This window comes from Pleuronectes platessa, chromosome 17, assembly GCF_947347685.1.
Source record: "Pleuronectes platessa chromosome 17, fPlePla1.1, whole genome shotgun sequence".
Taxonomy (NCBI): Eukaryota; Metazoa; Chordata; class Actinopteri; order Pleuronectiformes; family Pleuronectidae; genus Pleuronectes; species Pleuronectes platessa.
The window spans coordinates 4548452-4569327 of NC_070642.1; the positions used below are offsets into that span (position 1 = coordinate 4548452).

General features: G+C 41.7%; 1 protein-coding gene across 2 annotated transcripts in view; it reads left to right on the forward strand.

Moving 5' to 3' along the window:
• The first annotated feature begins 371 nt into the window (after nucleotides 1-371).
• The window catches only part of bach2b (BTB and CNC homology 1, basic leucine zipper transcription factor 2b), a 90063-nt gene continuing 69558 nt past the window's right edge, over nucleotides 372-20876 (forward strand). The window contains exons 1-2 of one of the 2 annotated variants that reach the window (XM_053445036.1): nucleotides 372-712; nucleotides 14502-14698. In XM_053445036.1, the coding sequence (XP_053301011.1) occupies nucleotides 14660-14698 (39 nt within the window). In that variant the 5' untranslated portion in view covers nucleotides 372-712; nucleotides 14502-14659. The remainder of the gene's footprint in view (nucleotides 713-14501; nucleotides 14699-20876) is intronic. The other variant, XM_053445037.1, reaches the window with a different exon arrangement.

A 20876-nucleotide genomic window follows, 5' to 3' on the forward strand; every position in this document is an offset into this window, starting at 1 on the left:
ACTTATAGAAAGTGAGTACAACAAACAACAAAACAAAAAGTTTCAAATATAGTGTGATTCAGAGTCAGAGACAAAGAGCAGAATAAACCGGGCTCTCCTCTGCACTTAGTGAAATACCTCGCGTCATGTTGCTCCATCATGATGATGGGGGGGCCGAAAAGAGCGGTCGCGAGAGGGGCGGGGTTTCAGCCGAGCGGCCCACTAGTGCAATTCACCAAGCTGCGCTGCGCACGATCGAGGGCGTACGAGCGCGCCAACGATGTTGTGAATGAAGGGATGGGAGTGACGTCAGCGGCCGAATGTCAACAATGTAGCAGTGGAGAGGAGGAGGAGGGGGGGGGGGGGGGGTGGAGGGGGAGGAGGCTCCAGTCCAGAGGAACAAACTGCGGAGACTGAGCGCTGCACTAGCACGCGCACACACACACACACTCACTCGCAGACACGCGCGCACGCACACACGTAACACAACAGACCGGAGAGACGCTCGTGTTTTGTTGTGAAGTGAGAAAAGAGCCGAGGCGCACCGACGCGGGGCGAAGAAGAAGGAGAAGAAGAAGGAGAAGAAGAAAAAGAAGAAGAAGAAAGAGAAGAAGAAGAAGAAGTGGTCTCAGCGCAGCTCCGATGAAACGACAAAGAGAGCCATCATGTGAAAGAACTTAACGTGGGAAACGGACGACAGGGGCTGGAATACGAGCGGAAGAGAAAGTCAAAGGTGAGCCGCCGTGCACGTTTCTTTACGTTCCCCTCTCTCACGCCGACCCGTGTCTGCGTCGCCGTATTTCTGCGAATCCTTCAAATCTGTGCCTCTTGTTGATATGCGCCCGCAAAGCGAGTTGAAAGTTGGTGTGGAAGCGGCGCTGCAGCCGGGAGACAGCCCGCTGTCAAACACGGGCACAGCAGTCACTTGTAGTAAAAGAAAGAAGGGGATGGATAAGAGAGGACAGGAGGAGAAGCCCCGCGTGCACGGCAGCTGGAAGCAGCGGCGGCGGTGCGGGTACTGAATGGGGTGTAATGCGCCGGGGTGTGAACGCGGGTTCAGGAGTGAAACACAACTCTGCACCACATCCTGTTGTGCTTTGAGTCAACGCGCCGTGTGCGCTCCCTGTTTTTCTCTGTTTGTCTCTGTTTGTGCAAAGTCGAGGCGTTGCTGGTCCCAGCGGAGAGTGGGACACGCTGCCGCTGTCAGGGAAAACACTCCAGAACACAAACACGACAACAAAACACAGGAGCTGTCACTCGGAGCGTCATTAAACATCTCCCTGAGTCACCTCATTCCTCACATTCAAAAAGGAGCATGTTGTTATTATTTCACGCTGCATCTTTATTGCCTTTCACACGTTGCATTTGTGGTTACACCCCCTCATTAATATACCTTGAGACAAAACACAATCACAATTTTTGCTGTGTAAGGACGAGCCTTATTTGCCACGACAGCCAATGGAATCCTCTCATCTCCCCACGGTGCCGTTTAACAACCCGTCTTTAGTCTTAAGCCCGTATGTTTAAATAAACAGACCAGGAGCAAGCTCGACTACCTTCAGAAACGAATGTAGAGTGATTAAACACCCACACACATTGGTGGCTCTGTTGTTCACTCACAATGGGGACGGAATAAGGCGCTGCGCCTTTACGCGCGGTCCTGCTTTGTCATGAGAATTGATGCTGCAGTCGTGGCTTAGTCAGTCCCAGTCACTCTTATTGTGTAGGAGTCAGTGTTGTACTATTTGATGCAAATCGTACATAAGGGTTTATGTTATATATTTGTATACATTTAAATCACAGTAGTTGGGAATCGCATTTTTACACATTTATGTTTTCTTGTTAAAAATCCTTTTAAGAGACCAAATTAATAGCACATGATGGTACGCAACTTGTTACAACCTTAGAGAGCAATAGTGTAGTCTACATTTTTTAATTGGATTATAGTTTTTAAATTGGCGTCCACGTTTTTCATTTGCTGACTCTGGAACATGAAAAGCACGCGTGCATGTGTCACACACAGGCTGCGGTGGTGTTTACTGTCAGTATCAGACTGCAGGATAAATGTGTTTGTACAGTTTGGGGATTTTCTGTTGTTCGATTCCCCGAGTGGCCGAAGTCACCGGGGGGACTGGAGCGATGCTGTCATTAATGCGGTGATACAGCAGATTTGGAGGGAGCGGTGTGGCGTGCACGGGCATCGCAGCCTCTTTGTTAGTGCTGATGCAACGCGATGATGCCACCGGTGGAGGGAGGGGGTCGCGACGTCGTCCACTCCCCTCCATCCTCAGGCATCCCTGTCATCATCATCGCCGCCGACTTCGTTCCCGCACAGAGTGATGACATTCGGGATGTCACGCAGCAGCAGCGGAGACAGCGAGACCGGTGCGGGATGAGCTGCGGTGCGCGCGCGAGTCAGAGACGCACCGTCTACAGGTTTCGTAGTAACCCCCCGCTACGTTGTCACCGGAGGAGCTGATGATATTAAAAACGAACAGTGACGTCGCCCCGCTTTCGCAACACGTGTGCGGCTGCAGCACTCATGCGCAGTGTCGTGCACGGCGCCTTTTGTTCTGTACAGTATCCCCCCCCACCCCCTCATGCCCTTCTCTTTTCTTTGGCAATCCTCCGCTTAAAATGTTGGGATGCATGTGTGCGCGTGATCGTGGGTGTTTGTGTGTGCTGGGGGGGGGGGGGGTGGGGGGGGGTCAGAGGGTGACTCAGTCAGGCTTTAATGCCACTTCATCCAGTCTGCCAGCCAGCTTCTCCTGCTGTTAACACGTTGCCATTGTCTGCTGTGATGTCACATTTGTTTATCTGCATCATATTTTACACGTTTGTGTCCCCGTACAGGAAAACAATGACACATGACTCACCGAGCTTGATGGCTAATTCTCCACAGTTTGTCGTAATAGTCCAAATTAATAATGCCCCTAGAAAATCTGTATTTTTTAAGTATGAATGGATCCAGAGAGCACCAGTCCTTTCTTTACTGGTTTAAAAGGTGATTAATTGCTTTTTTGCTCATTGAGGTGATAACAATGATGTAAGACAAGATAGAAAATTGCTACTCAAGAGCTGGATGGCTATTAAATCAATATTATTATAATGTTAAGATAATTATGGCATATGTACACACAACTAAACATTGCACATATCTAGTGTTATATTGTACATATATTTCTCTTTTATAACCCACCACAGCCAAGTACTTGGATGGGAAAACCTACCTGGTGATAAAAGCCGATTCTGATTCAACATGATAATAATAAATGTTTGGTGTAGAGAACTGTTTTAAATAAAATAAAATAAAAACATTACATTAATCCAAACCTGCAACAATCTGTCTTCATTTTCTAATCAAATATTTAATTTGGGCAACAAAGCTCAGAGAAATAATATGTATGACATATCACAAATACGACTCCGCCGGATGCCAGTAAACAAGGATTGCCCAGTTATTGCATCACATAGTTCTGAATTGCCTCTCTCGTCTTCTGCCCCGTGCATTATTATAAAAGCTGCAGCTTAAAAGTCACATGATGAGTAACACAGACTGAGGTCTGGAATGACCCCCACCCACTTTCATTGTAGATTACTAATTGTACAGTTAACTCCCCCCAATCTGAGGAAATCCCCACATTGCCAGAAAAAAACACACCCATAGCTTGTCCAAAATGTGCGCTACACCCATATTGAGGTGTTAACCTCCCCAAAAAAGGATAATAAACTTTGTTTAAAGGACCTAGAAACTGTTATAATTATAGAAAACCTTTTGGACAGTTTTTTTTTTTTCTTTCTTCTTCCTCTATTCTGGGGCACCACAACTGAAAATGCATCAATATGAGCTCAGGAAGAGCCCACTGAAATCTCACCCAGCAACAGGAGCCCTCATGTTATTTCCAATCTGACCTGTAGTGTTCAGGTCCTCCATCGCCACAGAGCTCATAGTAATCATGTTTTATAGCACTGCACTTCCTGTCAAGCGTATTGAAACGCTGATGACAGAAGAGTGTCCAAAAGTAACAAAGCACTTTTAGGTCGAAGATCTATGAATTTGCAGTCGAAGTCTGGGACATGATAAAGTGATCTCCTGCTGCGATCCGAGATGGATTCCCCCTGGAAACAATCCCAGCAGTCGCCTAACTGCATCATATTTTATTTTCATGAGGCACAGTAAAGAAAAAAGCTGATCCTCCTTACTGAAATGAACAAAAAGCTGTACATCCACATTTCTCTCATAGATACTTTCTTCTCCCCCCCCCCCCCCCCCCCATCTGCATCACTGAGGATATTTGAGTAACCCCCCCCACCAGCTCCGCTCCTCATCTCAAGTCGGTGCCTTGGCTTGGAAAAAAGATGAAAAAAAAACATGTTCCCATAGCTCTCCCACGTCAGCACAAAGGCATGTTTGACTGGGCTGCTGCCAGTGTGAGGCGTACATGGAGCAGCACTGCTGGGAGAAATCTAAGATCCTGCACCTTACACCAAGGGCTATTGTTCCCGACCCACCACCCCACCTCCCTCCTCCTCCATCATGTCATGGCCGTTCATTCTTCCTCTGCTGTCGTTCACGGCAGTGATGTTCACTGGTGTGTTTTTTTAGTTTTTTTTTTTGCTCGCCATGTGAAATCAGATTGTATTATCCCGCCAGAGCCACGCAGCTCCCGTCAGTCTGCAGTTCCAAAGTCAGAGTGTTTCTCTCTCTCTCTCTCTCTCTCTCTCTCTCTCTCTCTCTCTCTCTCTCTCTCTCTCTCTCTCTCTCTCTCTCTCTCTCAGTGTGTTTGCTGCTCAGTTGCCAAGAAGATATCAAATCTAAACCACCAGGGGCACATTTCTAATTGCTCAGCTTTTGTTTGGATGTTTTTTTTTTTTTTCATTGGGACACGTAAATCATCCTGATGGTTGCGTCAAACCTGTTTGATGATCTCACAGACTTGTACTACTGCCTCAAGCTTAGCCTTGTGAACTCCTCATACTTGAGTACCCATCCTGCAGTCATCCAGGAGTTTATAACTGTGCAAGACCCATGGAACTAGTGAAATGATGCACATGTGGCCCTGATAGCTTTGGAAGGAAAGCACTGGAATAGTGGAAGAGGGAGGGTAGAAGAATGAGGTGTTTGTGAAGTGGCACTTGGTGAACAAAGAGAAAACATTTAGCAAAGCACAATGTCCTGTTTGTGCTGGATTACTACAATACTACAATGAGTGGAAAGAGAAGGGAGAGTACTGCAGAGGTCTGTTTGAACGTGCACGCTCTGAACTGGGGTGGGTTCAGTGCAGAGGTGCTGCTGCCTCCTTTGGTCTCCTTATAGTGAGCAGGAGGTTGTACACCTGCTGAGCCTGCACCACTGCTGGTTGGACTTGCACCTCAGCTCCTCACTTAGAACGAACTCGTCTCCAGCTAGAGCTTTTAAGACACTCAGCAATTTAGCTTAATCATAATAAAGTGTAAAAGACATTTGGGACGAAATTTTGTTATGAGTTTAATGTTACAACTTTTAACTTGACGGAGTAGGTGATCGAGTGATATAAAATTGTTTTCATTATGTTGACTTTGTAGGATTGTTTAAACCCATTGTTTGATTTCAGCTTGGATTCCTTCAGATTTCTGTTCAAAGTTCTAAGAACTCTGACACTTCTTACAAAACATCCAGCTAAGCCTTCGCTTCACTGACATTTGCAGCCACATGTATTACACAGAAACCAAATGTTGATCCTTGTGAGCCACATTGATTAGGAATGTTTTTTTAGAAATTATTTCAATGCTCTGTTTTTGGTCTTCATCCTCCACTGAAATCAGATGGTAAATTTAGCAGTAGAAAAAAGTGTCAGTGTCAAAATTATCAGAATTGTGAATCGACTTTGCCTAATTTAATTTAGAATTTACATAAATGTATCCCTCTAACATAATAATGTGGATTCTTTAATAAATCTGAAGTTGAAAAGTATATGTAGTAATATTTGGAACTTGGTTTTATTAAAAATATTTCTAAACTTCTTCCATATATTTGAAATCTAATTTTTAAAAAACTGTCAAAATGGTAAGGTTTTTCATATCAGCTTTAATTTTGTTATTAGACAAAATTTGGCAGAATTTTAACTTTCGCAATTCTCTGAAACAATCTGTGTGTCAGTGTCTGACTTAAAACATAAAGGCTCATTCTTAGGAATCTGTAAAAGGACCTCCTCACATTTCTGCTTTTGACGTTGCTTCCTGATAAATGGTTTGCTTTTAATTTCAGTTCTCCCTTCAGGAATCAAATTCTTCTTTACGCGTCAGTTTGTCTGTTGTCAGTTGGACAGTTCAGAGAGATAATTGCCCCTGACCCTGACACTGATCATAAAAATAGCTTAGAGACTTTCGCATGTGTTAAACTTGTTTCTGAGATGCATTCCTCTATACTTGAGAACTCCTTTGTTGTAGCGTTTGCATGTTGTTTTTGAATTCCACTGACTTTGGTGTGAGTGATATGGGAGCCACAGTTTCCAATGGGAACAAGAGTGGCCACAGAGCCACATGAAGTGCCTTTACTGTGTTAGATATTCACCTTGGTAACTGTAATGGCACCATTATTACAGCACATAAAAATGGCCTCCTCCATGTATTCAAGTTGCATTTTCTTAGGGTTGCAGTGCTTATTCATAGTAAACACTGTTGTCTGTGTACTCCCCGGATCCTACCCCCTGCTGCCACTGTAGAAACAATATGCAAACCATATCAAATTAGAGCAGAAGACCAGAGTAAATAGTGTGTCTCTTTGTTTAGGCCTCCTTTGGTGTTCCCGACTCTATATCCTCTCAGGGAACACTGAAGCACGGTTGTAGTGGCAGTTACAATTTAAAGTCCCGCACTTGTCTCGGCAGCTGCTGAGTCACATAATGTTGATGCTCATGCCGAAAAGATAAAGAGCCACTCCTGCACTGCGACCTCACACTTTTATTCATATTTAAACTTAAAGTTAAAAATGAAGGTTACCAGAAAATATTGCAGCCCTACTTCTGCCTCTGTGTGTAGCTTGTAAATGTATAGTGAAGTTATGACGTCCTGAGCAGAGAATGAAGGCCCACTCCCTGTGTACGCTTTTGTCTTGGGAAGTGGTTGGGGTGCATGTGCATGTGCATGTGCACGGTGTAACGTCTTTCAGAGCAAGGGAACAGTGCAACCACACTCTTAACCTGCCAACCTCGGCGCTCTCAAAACAGATACCAATCTCTACACCTTATCTTATTCTTTTTATTTATACTGACTATCGGCTACACACATCATATGCCATATCGTTATGGCTATGCTAACAATGCTAGCTATGCTAAGCACAGCTTCAAGTTAAGCTTTAAATACATGCTCAGACACCAACAGGAGTACCACCCAACAGATGAGAAGCCAAACATCTATTTTAAAAGTCTGATCATCTGTATATAGAGATGGACGACATGTCAGCTCCCAAAATTGAAGCTAAAATCAAATTCATCGCCCCCTGGTGGCTGGCTGTCGCATAGACTAGGTCATAAACCCTGCCTCCTTTATGTTAGCAGCTCGGCACGTGGACCAAACTGAAATAAAAATCAAAGTACACATTCACTTTAAAAGCAATGCTTTTGAAATGACTTGAAATCTGCAGAAAGAGGGAAGTAGCCTAAGTAAAATTAAACACTCTAGAAGGATTGTATCTATTTACCCTACTTTTTGAAGTAGCACAAATCAGACATCTGTGTAAATGACGATAGAATAAACAGTGTTAATTTTGAACCACCCCGCCCTGCACAGGCAGAAGAATGCTGTTCTGTGCGCCTTCGTCTGAAATCTGAGGTCATATCCTCATATGTGACACCCTTTTGTTCTGTTCACTGACATCGCAGTACCCACAGAAACAGTGGAAGGTTACCAGTTGTCACTGTTTTTTCCCTCGTACTGAGTTGGTAGAGTTAAACTCGTCACACTGAAATGTATATGAAATATGATACTAACCTTTTGCACACGTTGCTGATGAGGATTAAAATTGTTGGCTGTTGAGCAATTCTACTTTGTGTTTTTTAAACTCATAACCCAGACAGACACAGCAGAGAGGATTGGGTGTCCACGGGTGATGAATATGATATCAAGGACCATTTAAGGACATTTGTGAGCTGAGCCGGAAGTTTATCATCTGATTACATGCTGCAGTGATACACTGATATCACAAGCATCTGTACACCAATATTTTCTTCCGATATACAATACCCAATGTATTGGTGATGTTGTGTATGTTGGTAAACAGAAAATTTAAATGACTAAACATTCCAAAGATGTTTTATTGGAAGAATTTATTGTATATTATAAAATTTAAATTCAAGTTTAGAAAGCTCTACTAACTGTCATATTCTAAAAACAAAAAAAACTGAAAGGTTCATCCATTCCTTACTTAAAGTCTGACTGTGGTTTAGTCTATAATCCTTTTTCACCAATGTCACATATGAGAACACAATTAAATTGTTGCTTTAAAAGATGTTTTGGGGCTGTTTAGTCTTTAATATATAGTAATATAGAAAGAAAGGAATATGACATCTGATCCCCAAGCCACTGTGAATATTGCAGTTTTGGGGTTTGCACCTATTATGCCATCAGACTTCCTAGCTATGGATTTGGCATCAATCTCATCTCTCCTCAACTTCACTGCCAGGGATCATTCCCTGTGTCTCGCTGAGTTACAGTGGCTTTGTAGTCACTGGCTGTAATTCAAACCGTTAGCTGTAAGGGGCCAAATGAAGCTAGTTCCCATCTCGCTAGAGGGGTTGATGTTTCCTGCCAAGGTCATTATGAGTCCCCCCCCCCGCCCCACCTCTCTCTCTCTCTCTCTCTCTCTCTCTCTCTTTCTCTCTCTCTCTCTCTCTCTCTCTCTCTGTCCTTTGGGTCGATGGGAAAAAGAAGTGGCGCTCAGTCAAGCATAGTGGAAGGTATTTCAGACAATCAGCGGATTGCTGGTACGGGGAATGAGATCATTGTTTTAGTGAAGGAGGGGGAGTGAGGGAGGGAACTGGAATGACCCCTGGCAGGACGTTAGCCAGGACGTTAGCCAGAACGAACGCGACACCGACTCTGGCAGATGTCAGAATTCCTCTCCAGATGGATTTATTTGTACTGCTTTGCACATTAGGAGACACCTTGCAAAAACAAAACACTGCCATTGTGAACCTCTGACATCTGCGAAAGATGAATACGGTATAAATAGAAAGTAATAAGCGTGCTGCTCTGAGGCTAGAGTAAACAAAGTGTCAGGCAACAACAACCACTGATCATTAAGTACACACGCCCAAGTTTGATCTCTTGTTTGTTTCGCGAGCGCACACTTTAAAGAAGGCAGAGAAATGCTCCACGTTCACGCACTGTATATCATTACAGCTCAGCTTTAACTTCAACATCCCATGAGAGCATGAACTCAGCTGTGGGGCATAACTCTGTAAAGTGACAGTTCACTCCAAGCACAACAAAACATATAGAGATAACAGTGAAGAGTGGTTGACGCTTCCCAGATCAAATCACAGTTTTAATCATCTTAATAGCTTTTAATTAAGACCTCCAGATTAAAGGCTTTGACACATTTCAGTCTGAGGAGCTCATGCTGTCTCATGCAGATTAAGTGCAGAGGTGTAGAGGCTGTTGTTTGGATACTGAACCTTTCACTCCGAGACGTTACCTAACTGTAGTTTGTCATTGTTACCATAATTGGACAGTGTAGCTGGTATGAAGAAATTATATCCCTCTGAACCCCAAGCAGTTTATGGGCATTTTATGTTTTTAACTCACAATGAGCTAATTTTCCTTTGCAACACAAAGTTCTGTTAGGCTGTGGAAATAGCACAATCATGATTGGATGTAAAGAGAAGTGTAAAACATCTTCTGTGCACTATAACACGGTTATAATGGATAAATTATCATGAAGAAAAAGCTTAACTCTTCATGCCATGTATGTGTAATCTTGTGCTGAGGAGCAAAATATTAAATAATCTTGTTTGTGCGCAAATGGTTTATTTTGGGTAAATATTTTTTAAATGGACGTGAAATAAATGGATTTTGAAGAAATATCAAAATTTTAAGCTCAGAATTGGTTTTTCCGGACAGGAGCTTTTTGAAAATCAAAACCTAGGGATAGTTTCTGTTGTTAAAGATCCTGGATGTGCCCTTCAAACCAGCCAGCCAGTGTTTTGGGATCAGAGGGATACACCATGAATGTGAAAGCTTGGGAAATGGAGTTCTGTTTTGCAATGTAGCAACCTCATCATTTCAATATTTTATTTAAAAAAAACTTTACAATAACATTTTTTTTTCTGCAAAGACATTGAAAATGACTTTAAAAGAAACTCAACAGCAGCGTTTTCCCTGAAACAGACCAAATAACCAGCGGGCAAAACAGCCTCTGTAGAAAATCATTCCAGTGTATAATTCCAAATGTGCGTATTAAGAAGATTATCTACAAACCACGTATCTCTAAAAAAAAAACTGTGTGGTGACACACCACTTGAGTTAAATATGAAGATGTGTTTCCTAATGTGGGCACGCTGACCCTGCATAAACTGGGAGGCAGTTTGCAGCAAACCATGTCATATCTTCGCTGACATCGAAGCAGCGGAGTGTAAAGCAACAGAGTGTGTTGGGTCGTGTGGTTTGCTGAAGAAGTGCAGCTGTAAAGGAGTTTGTGTCGCGAGCTGCTGAGGGTTGGAGGGTGGGCGGGTGGTTGGGGGGCTCGCATGAGACCACAGCACAGGTGGTTGGGAGGGGGTTTGGGGTAGTGGTGCGAGGGGAGGTGGGCGGGCGTGGACTTGCAGTAATGTGCCCATTTCCTGCACAGAGCCCTTGTGCCGCACTGTAAACCAGTAAGCTTACAACCAGATCAGCAGGATTTGCAGTTGGTGGCTTCTCGCCATTTCACAGCAGGCAGCCATAGGTGCAGATCCTGTCTGTGCTCTCGAGTGGCCCACTGTGCCATAACCATGGGCTATAACACGGAGCAGGAGCAGTCAAATCAATTCTACAGACGAAAGAAAAGGATGAATTACCTTAAAATAAAACTTCTATTTAACTGCACTTTGAGTCAATAGATGAAACTGTAGATACACACACATTGGTTTACACACATTTAAATTAATTGCAATAAATGCGTAGTAATATTGAATAACTCTGCAAAACCAGAGATTCTGTTCAGTGGTGTTTTCCACCAATCAAAGGAGACAGTGTATCAGCCCAGACCGGCAGTGTTAAAAACAGCTTTCACACCCCTGCATCACAGCAAACAACACATCCTTACTTTTGTAAATGCATCATCTTCAATAATGTACTAAATATACTGTTTATATTACATAGGGTGTCTGCAGAAAATGGAACCACACTTAAATTCAATATATCAGATTTCTATTTGGATCTACACAACACACACTCATAAATATCAGTCCTCTAAACAAGTCATTTTTTTTTCATCAAGATCAATGAATTACTATCTGAGAAATCAATCAGAATGTTGATAAACGCTTCATCTCACAATGTCGAATAAAGAGAAAATAAAAAATCCTGGGTTCGCCTCCTGGTCCAGAATTTAACAGGTTCTTCCTTAGGTCATTCCTGAACCTTCCACAAACTTTCAAGGAAGTCGGTCATGTAGTTTTTGCCTAATCCAGCTAACAAACAAACAAATGCAGACAAAAACATTCCCCCCCTGGGGGAGGAAATGAAGATAAGATAATGAAACCAATCAGTAAGCAAAATCCCCTAACGTTTTTTTTGGCTTTATGATACTGATAATTTATTAATTTATCCTAAAGTATTAATGTAGTAGAAATGTAGCTGCAGGTGAATCTTTAAATGTATATGATTAAGGGAGAGAACAGTCAACATGACTCATAATAATTTCTATAATAGTGTAGGTAAGTGTTTATTTATTATCTTCTGACATTGTACTGAATAAATGGTAACAAAAATAAACAACAGTTTGGGAACTACATGACCTAATTTTCTTCTCTGACATTGTAAGTGGACTTTAAATTAAAATGATTTGGTCAAACTACAATTTCCAAGGGTTTTGGTTTCGTTAACATCTTATTTTTGTTTCATTAAATAAAGAAATGTTAAATACTTTCTTATCATAAGCAGTCATCGATGAGTGATGACAAAATAAAAGTCTAAAATGATTTTTTTAAAGCATTGAATCTGGTTAAAATCAATAAGACATTTCTGAAAAGACGTGAGCCTTCAGCGCCTGCCTGGTTTTGATGCTTGGTATTCTTGGTGTAGCTCTCTGACCCAAACAATTCTTGATGTTGAACGTCCAGTAGCAGGGGCTTTCATATCAAAGACGGAGAAGAAAGATCGGGAAACAAAGGCAGACAGAGCAGAGAGAGTTAGCGCGAGCAGAGATCAATAGTCCTGGTTGCATGAAAGGCTGTAGGAGGCAGCCATTTAGATGGATTACAGTAGCAATGCTCCCCTTTCATCTCACTCAGGGATTGTGTCTTGAGGGAAGGAAGCAAATTGGTTCTCATCATGCTTAGCAACTGCTCAGTCTGATAGCTGAGTCTGTTTGAACACCGTGATGTATATTCCTACAGCGTTATATACATGAGGAACATTTATGCTGCGCTCTAAGCCAACTATCGCAGTCATTTTCCCCTCCATGCGCACAGTGACAGACCAGAAGCGGTCTAATCTATCACTCTGCGCTCTGCGGCTTTTCGGAAAATGTGATTCTTCAGGGCGCCGCTGTAACCATCATCGTGTCTGACACAAATGTGCCGCTGTAAGCACCCGCTCAGGTCGAGCTGTTGGATCAGTCGACACCAGTCGCAGAGTTATAACAGATTTCACTGCTGATTTGAATCTGAAAGTGAAAGACAGACACACACGGCTGTCATCTCTCACTGAGTTACAGTCAGGATGAGATTTACTGTAAAGTGCTCTGTGATCAACAAGTCCTCTCGCCCAACTCATCATATACTGTAGTTAATGCAGCCTATATAAAGCAAGGACATTTGTTGTCATGGTAACAATGGTACGACCTGCAAGAGTATACCGGTGGCAGAAGTACCAGACTTTTGTTGTCATGGGAACAATAATGAACATGCACTAAAGGTCGGGAAACGGTCATGGTTAAGTTAAGTTTGGACACAAAAAAATACTTGATTAACTTTGGGAAAACATATTTAGTTTGTGCTAAAGTAAGTTATTGTTGAGGTTAGAGAACATTTGTTGTCATGGTTACAATAAAAGTGTTTTTTGCTGGGGATAAAATAAACAACATCGATTCCACCCTACTTGCACCTCACAGCCGCCATAATAACACCACTATAGGTCGCCAGAGAATAAACATGGGTCAGAATAAGGTGCTTGCACTGATGAACTATGGGAATTGTGTTTTATAGGAGGAGAATTTCAGTCTTTACTTCTACTTGCTTACGTGGTTTCTCTGTTGAAATAAGGCTAGATAAATACAGGAAATAAATAAGCTGATTTATAATTACTATTAAATTGTAATATAAATTGTATAAATAATATATATAATCCATAATTTTTATTAAAAAAGATTGTTGGAGTAATCCCTGTCAATTTATCAGTTTATTCATAATTGTTCATTCTTGACCTTGATGGTGGTGGTTTGAAAAACAATGGTGCAGCAGTGCTTTCAAGGACATGCCTGGATGGAATTATCATGACAACTAAGGAAACCCTCTCCATTGATTAAGACTGTAAATTAAAAAGAATTCTTCTAGAAATATAATAATAATCTTGTAATTTCTTAGAATCCAAACCTCTGTTTTCTCCAGCCAACGATACAAAAGCTGCAGTGGTCTTAAGACACATTTGAATGAATCAAAAAATTGGTCATCACTCTTTTCATGGTTTTCCTCTTCCTCGATGAACTTTCTCGCTTAGCATTTAAGTCCATAAGTCTAATTAAAGCTACACCTTCCTTTATTTAACAAATTAATTTCATTTGTCAGGAGCACAATATACCTGAAATCAATTATAATCAAAGTTAATCTTTGTTTATGAGAAAACCACCGAAGTCACTGGAAACAGAGGAATCAGTGTATTCCCACAGTATTTTAGAGGTTTTTATTCAAAGGGACTGAATGACTATTTGATTTTGTGCTCAAATGTTTTACATTTAATAATATTAATAATACATTTCTATATAGTTGACTTTTAATACCAGAAATGTATCTCAAAGTGCTTAACAGTAAAACCAAAAAGGAAATTGTACAATAAAAAAAGGATTAATGGAAATATATTGTAATAGATAATTAAAATGCAATAGATAATAAAATATATTCATAAAAATTATTAAGAAGGATATTATTTAAAGGCCAAAATAAGAATGTGAATCTCATTTAGCGCCTTGATAGTATGTACAAGTTCCTACTCTGCAGCCATAGCTTCTAAAAGACACTTGACAAATAAGCGGTTTTATAACAGATGATCTCCAATAAAACTCTCTGGTTCTACTCTTCATGTTAAAATGTTGTCCACCTTGACTGTTGTGCATGTCTCTGCAGCTGTCCTGTGAGAGTGCATGACAGGACAATCTGTCCTCACGCTGCAGGGACGTCCTCCCCATGCACCAACGACCTGCCAATCATGTATCTGCTCTCACATCTGTCTGGCTGACAGTGACACAGATGTGTCAGTGTGACTGAACGCCGCTCGTGGATAAATGATCACTAATCACTATCGGATGATGAAGGGCAAGTCTGTGAGTAGCGCTGATACAGTAACCTAAGTTTGGTTTCGACATTTCAACACATTAATTTTACTGTTGACAGGAAGGCAGTTTTTTATTTTTTCCTGTTGTGGTTAGTTTGTGCGAAGCCGAGGCAACATTTTACACAGTGATGCACACAAACACAAAAAAACAGACTGAGCTGTTCTTTGATTCTTTATATTTATATTAACCTACATTTAACAAAACTTTTTAATTTTAGCTTTAAGATAATTCATAGATACATATTTGCTCCAAAGCAAAACAAGTTTAAAAGTGGGTTTTAAAAGTTAAAATACCTGATTTCAGCAGATGATTTAATGCTCTTGAAGACTGATTATGTCACTTGTATGTTGTCAAACAACAGGAGAAAACTGCTTTCTTTGAAACTAATTAACTCTTGACAAAGTGCATTTTTAACTTTTTAATTTATAACTAGCTGTCAAAAGGAAATACAGCTTCCTTCTCTGACTTCCTTTGCAGGTGCAAGAATAAAAACTGTTGTGGGCTTTAATATTCGATGTTTATTAATCCAACTTTCACTCTTATGTCTCTAACAAGCGTCATGCTGTGAATTACTCCAGTGATTTACTGACAAAATAAACGAGGGAAACCTACATTTTAAAGCCCTTCCTTTAATAGATCCAGGAAAACTATTTCACGAAATTATGCCTGTTAAACGGGTGACCACATCTCTAAAGTGACTTGTCGCTCACAAATGTCTTTATGGCAGCTCTCACATGCATTGGGTATGTATTAAATGGGAGCTCTCCTAGCCCAGCTTTTCCTAAAAAGTCTTCAAGCAAACACAAAGGCGTTCTTTGTTCCCTGAACTGTTAGATTCATAGCCAGGGTTTGTGGCTAAGTGTAAGTAGTGGAGTTAGATTGTCAGAGTACTTAGCTCAGACCACGTGGAGTGCCGGCATCTGAGTGTCACGCTCAGCGTGGTGACTTTTACTTTGACGGGGCCATGGTTGCGGCACGCTGTGCTAGTGTAGTAACGCTGCTGCCCTCCCCCCCACTAAAATATATATAGATCAGAATTATTTAGAATAGCTTTTTCTCTACTTGTCCACTTATTTTTCAACTCTTAAAAAAAGAATGGATTGATTAACCAGTTCAAAGCTTGGTGATGGAGAGCATACTTTGCTTGTTTTTTTTATTAATTGAGGAATTATTGTCCTCTCCTCAGTGGTCCACATATGCCTGATGTTTTCACCTGCGGCCATCTTCCTCTCTCCTGTAGCGGAAGCTTGAGTGGCATTTTAAGGTCATGTCATCGATACACCTCGAACAAGCGCGGAAGCACGATTTTTTTTCGAATGCTAGCTAGCTGTCTTTCTCTCTATAATTATGCTACTGCACACAGACGCAAAACTTAGCCCAGGAGCTGATAGTGACCCAGAATCAGTGCTAATGTTATTACGCTACTCTTGCTAGCGCCCCCTATCTGGATGATTTAGAAAAAACACATTGGATCTTCTCCAAACTAAACACAAACATTAACACAGCCCTACTATAACTTTCTCCATTTCGTTGGAACTTGACAGACACTGTTTGCTCGAATATGTCCAATAATGTGGAATGAGACAACATGCAAAATAGTTGTAATATCAGTGAACCTATCCTTTCCTTGCACAAAGAACAAATATAATTCAAAGTTCTGTGATACTTAAATATTCCATAAACATCTGTCTAAGTTGTTTTTTTCTATTCTACCTCGTGGGGTGAGAAATCCAAAATGACTTCCTGCTTCCTGCTCAACTAAATAGAATCCTGTGTGGTTAAAACAATTATTCAAACACTTTGTGTTTTGCTGTTAGTATCCAAAGGGGTTTCTCTGTCTTCAAAGAGCGTACGAAAACCATTTTCATTTCGTCTGTGCATTTGTTTGTCAAAAATACACAAGGCTTTAAGAGAATCGAAATCAAGCATATATCCTTATTTATTAATATTTCCTAAGGCCTCAAATTCAATCCTTGCTTCTTTTTTTTCTTAAGAAATTTATGAAGAAAAACAATTAGAAAACATTCTTTTAAAACGCTTAAAGCAAACAAACATGAAAATTGCAGTTGTGTTATCTCCACTGGAACAAGTGATGCATCTTTGAACAAGGCATCAAATGTAGAAATATGGAGTGCAGACAGCAGCCTGTCCTTAAAAGAAGTGCTTGTATTTCTGACTTGTAGGAGGTTTGTGAACTGCTTGCCCTCTAATACCGACTGAGTGTGTGTTTTACAAAGCAGGAGTAATCCAAGCACATAATTCACACATGGTGCATGTCTGGAAGTTTAAGTGCTATTGCTTGTTGCCTGGGTTCGTCCGTGGCCTCTCTGAAGTATCCCAGCTCAACTGAACGACTCTGTCTGCCTGTCTGCTTCCCATCATGCACCTCCCCAGCCCCAGCCTGGCGAAAGGCAGTGAAGGAAGCCATTGTTCCGGTCACTGTGAGGCATGTTGCATGCACTTATGACACCGAGTGGGAGAAATTATTCCCATTATATCCCTGGAATGTCTTTGAATCAATCAATTCTGTGTGAATATGCGGAGCTCTTTAGCCGACAAAATCTTTCAGTTACAAATGTGCTTGTTTACATGTTTGAAATGAAGAGAAATAAATGTTATTATTGTTTAAAAACAAATTCTTAGGAGCTGAGATACGTTTTAAAATCAAAAATCAACACCTTGTTTTATGCTAATATCCTCCCTCATTGAGGCATTTCTCGTTTTTTTAGAAAAGACCACCTCCAGGGTCTGATTCAGAAGTCTGATCGTCTCAATCTGTTTGTTAACAAATGGCGCTCAGAGCTTCTCTCCACTAATTCCTTTCTTTTCCTGCTGAGCTTTGATCGATGTGCAGCAAACCACAGCTGGAAAACCTTGCAGTTTCTCTCGTGGATTTTTCCGGCATGATGTAATGTTTTGATGATTCTCATTGTAGTGTGCCGTGTGCAGTGACATCAAAACAAAAGAAAAATCCTCCCCCTGAAAAGGTGGACTCCTCCGTCTTGGCGGGCAGATCATTTATGCTTCACATACCACAAAACCCTTTGAATCCCCAAAGCTGGACGCTCTTTGCTTTTGACATGCGTGAGAACGTCAGATTGTCTCTGTTCTCAAGTTCCAGGAGATTTGAGGCTTCCTGATCCTTTTTCAGGATCTATAAGTGTTTCAAAAAAGTGCCTGGTTCTTTTCTGTTTTTCAATCCTGAGCTGAGTCGTATGACTCTTTGCCACAGACACTCTAAACCGACAGCGCTATGCAGTGGTCATGAAACACTGCCCTGTCCACCAGCGGTGAGTCTATTTATAACTCTGCTGTATCACCTATCACGTCTTGCCAATCAATCTTTTGTTCTGCCACTGACTGGTTGTAAGGATTGAGAATGTGCTGTTCTTGGTTGGCCCACACGGCCGCCAGGAGCTTTAACGTCATTTGTAATGTGGTCTCTGATAATTGGCAGTCTTGAGAAATGTGCAGACCTTGCACATATGGAAAACCACAAAGGAGTCTTGCACCATCATTCAAGCAAATGATGATTCTTGCATTTCTAGTTTGCGCAGTTTATAAAAAATCTATAGTGTCTTAATAAGATTTAAAAGCAGGAATATTAGTCTCTCCTTGATGATATTCATGAGGTTGCACTTAGGTTTTGACTCATGAAGCTGATGGAGATAATTGAGTGAATAAAGAAAGTAAAGGGAGCCTGAGAGAGAACTTCAAATCCATGCACAATGTATGAAGCAGGAGGGACTGCTGGATCCTTGGCTCTCAGAGAGAGAATCTGTTAGAGGCAGTACAGATTCAGATGTAACAGGATTGGGTTGTTGACGCTATGTGAGGACCCAACGAGCACTCACTTGAGCCTGATAAACACAACTTGCCTTCAAAATCACAGAAATCTTCATAGGTTTCAACTTTCTTCCGATCATAGCCTACACATATTTTTGGAAATCAGTGTAATGCTCTTTCCATTAAAAACAGAACCCCTGTTGACCCCTCCCTTAGACATTTATAATTTGGGTATAAATGTATGCTCCTTGCTTCCTTTAATTTAGACTCTCCCCGTTTTTCTATTGGGTTTCTCTATAATTTAGTAAGATCTCGACTTCACTGTGTTCCTTGAGTTAATGGTATGTTGGGATTTGTCTCTATACAAAGTTTCCACATTAGCTAAGTAAGTACCATTAAATGAATGTAGAACCCCCCCACAGTGTGTGTAGAGTACATATGTGGTAACCCACTCTGACAGTGACCTGACACCTGGAAGGTACCAACCTTTAGGACATATTGGTCTGCTATTTTATTTTCATTTATATTTGATCATGGAAAAAAACAATGGTTGTTGTGAGTTTTTTTTGTATATATTTCTGAGTTGCTATTTATGCCATTTGTGAATTTTCAAGGTCCGGAGATTCCACACACAGCCTATAGGGCTGAAAGGCCCAATAAAAATGTTGCAGAATAAAACGTATTCAGACAGTGATCTGGAAGGTTCCAGTTGTTGGGCTCAGAGGTCTAGTGCGTGAACAGGGCGATCAGGACAACAGTGAACGTCTGGCCAAGGCTTAAGCTCCTCTAGGGTAAAGCTCAGAGGCCCGTCTGCTGCTCTATTTGTTTGGGTTGGTTATGATCCTCAATCTAGTCTGCTGCTGCTGCTCTGTTTTGCTCAGAGTTGTTTTCTATGAATATGTGAGGGGAATGTGTGTGGGTTGGGGTCACAGACAGGGGTGGAGTGCAGGAATTCCCGCTCACTTGGCTCATCTTGCATTTTGCTCCACTGCTCCGCCGAGTCATTCCCACCACACACGGAAAAGGGGATGTTTTGTTTGTGGAAAAGCTGCACTCCCAGCGCCGCGCACACCGTCCTTGTTCTTCAAACTCCTGGGACCTGGAGAGGCTGCACAATGTGGTGGGATGAATGCCGCTGAGTTCATTCATCCGCCTGTCAAGGGCCACTTTTTGCTTTTATTTTTAGCCAGAATTCATCAGGCTTGAAAGGCAGGCCAATTTGAGCCAAGCAGAGGGCTGCACTTCCGGTCCACAGAGTCTACCTTCTCCTCCCCATTTGGGAAAAAGCTTTGGACAGGGCTGCTCCAGGCCCGGGGTTTTGTTGAGTCATGCGAGATCATGTCCACAGAAACTCAGGAGAGGTGGGGGCTGAAGGTGGAGGGGGCTGCAGGGTGAAGGAGGCAGGTGGGGTTGAGGCCAGGGGCAGCAGGGGAGCTCACATTTGCTCACAGGCCAGCAGACAGCAGAACACGCTGGTCTTGTATAAGGTAATGTCTAGCGGGCATGTTGGGGTGAGTCGTGTGCACGTGAGTTATTTTAATATACTGCCGGTGTTGCCAGTGAGGGGTGGGATGTCGAGCCGGTTAGCTAGTCCCAGCAGCACTGTCACACTTCGGACGAGCCAGGACTATTCGGAAAAAAAACCCTGCTACAGACGGGTAAATAAACTGTGAAAAGAGGCAAGTTTGAGGCCGAGCCTGACCTGTTAATCTGCATGGTTAAATTGGATTTACTTTCCATCCCCTCAAGGCTGTTTGCACTCATTTTCCTCATGCTGTCTACATGTGTCTGGACAAGCTACTCTTACACATGCAGGTTTTGAGCTCATCCCACTACAGGGAGGTCTGAATTTGGCATGTCATTCTGGTATTTAGCATTGCACTGATAGAGTATGAGTTGTTGCCTCAAGGTAGGCGTCTGCTGCAGCTTCATGCCCGAATGGATTTGTTTCTGGTTTAGAGAATGCAAAGTTTCAATGTCTTACCTGAATAATTAGACACTACTGGGACTGCAACTAATTATTTATTTCATATTGAATAAATGTGTAAACATTTCCCTTCACTCAAGTGGCTTGTTTTATTTATAAAATGTACCCAAAACAGTGAAAAATTTACAATGTATAATCATGTAAAACATAAAAACAGCAAATGATAGGTTGGAACTTCAAATGTTTTACAATTGTGTTTAATAAATAATAAACTGTTATCCAAATGGTTACGGAATGTTATAAAACAGTCTTGCAGTTGAAAGCCCAGGAAATCAATGTGGACCTCGTGTTCAGTGCTTTTTCTAAAAACCACATCGTTTTTTTCTCTCTGTTGATTGATCAATACACTTTCTCGAGCTATAAATACTGTTGTTGCATAATTATGCAATCAAT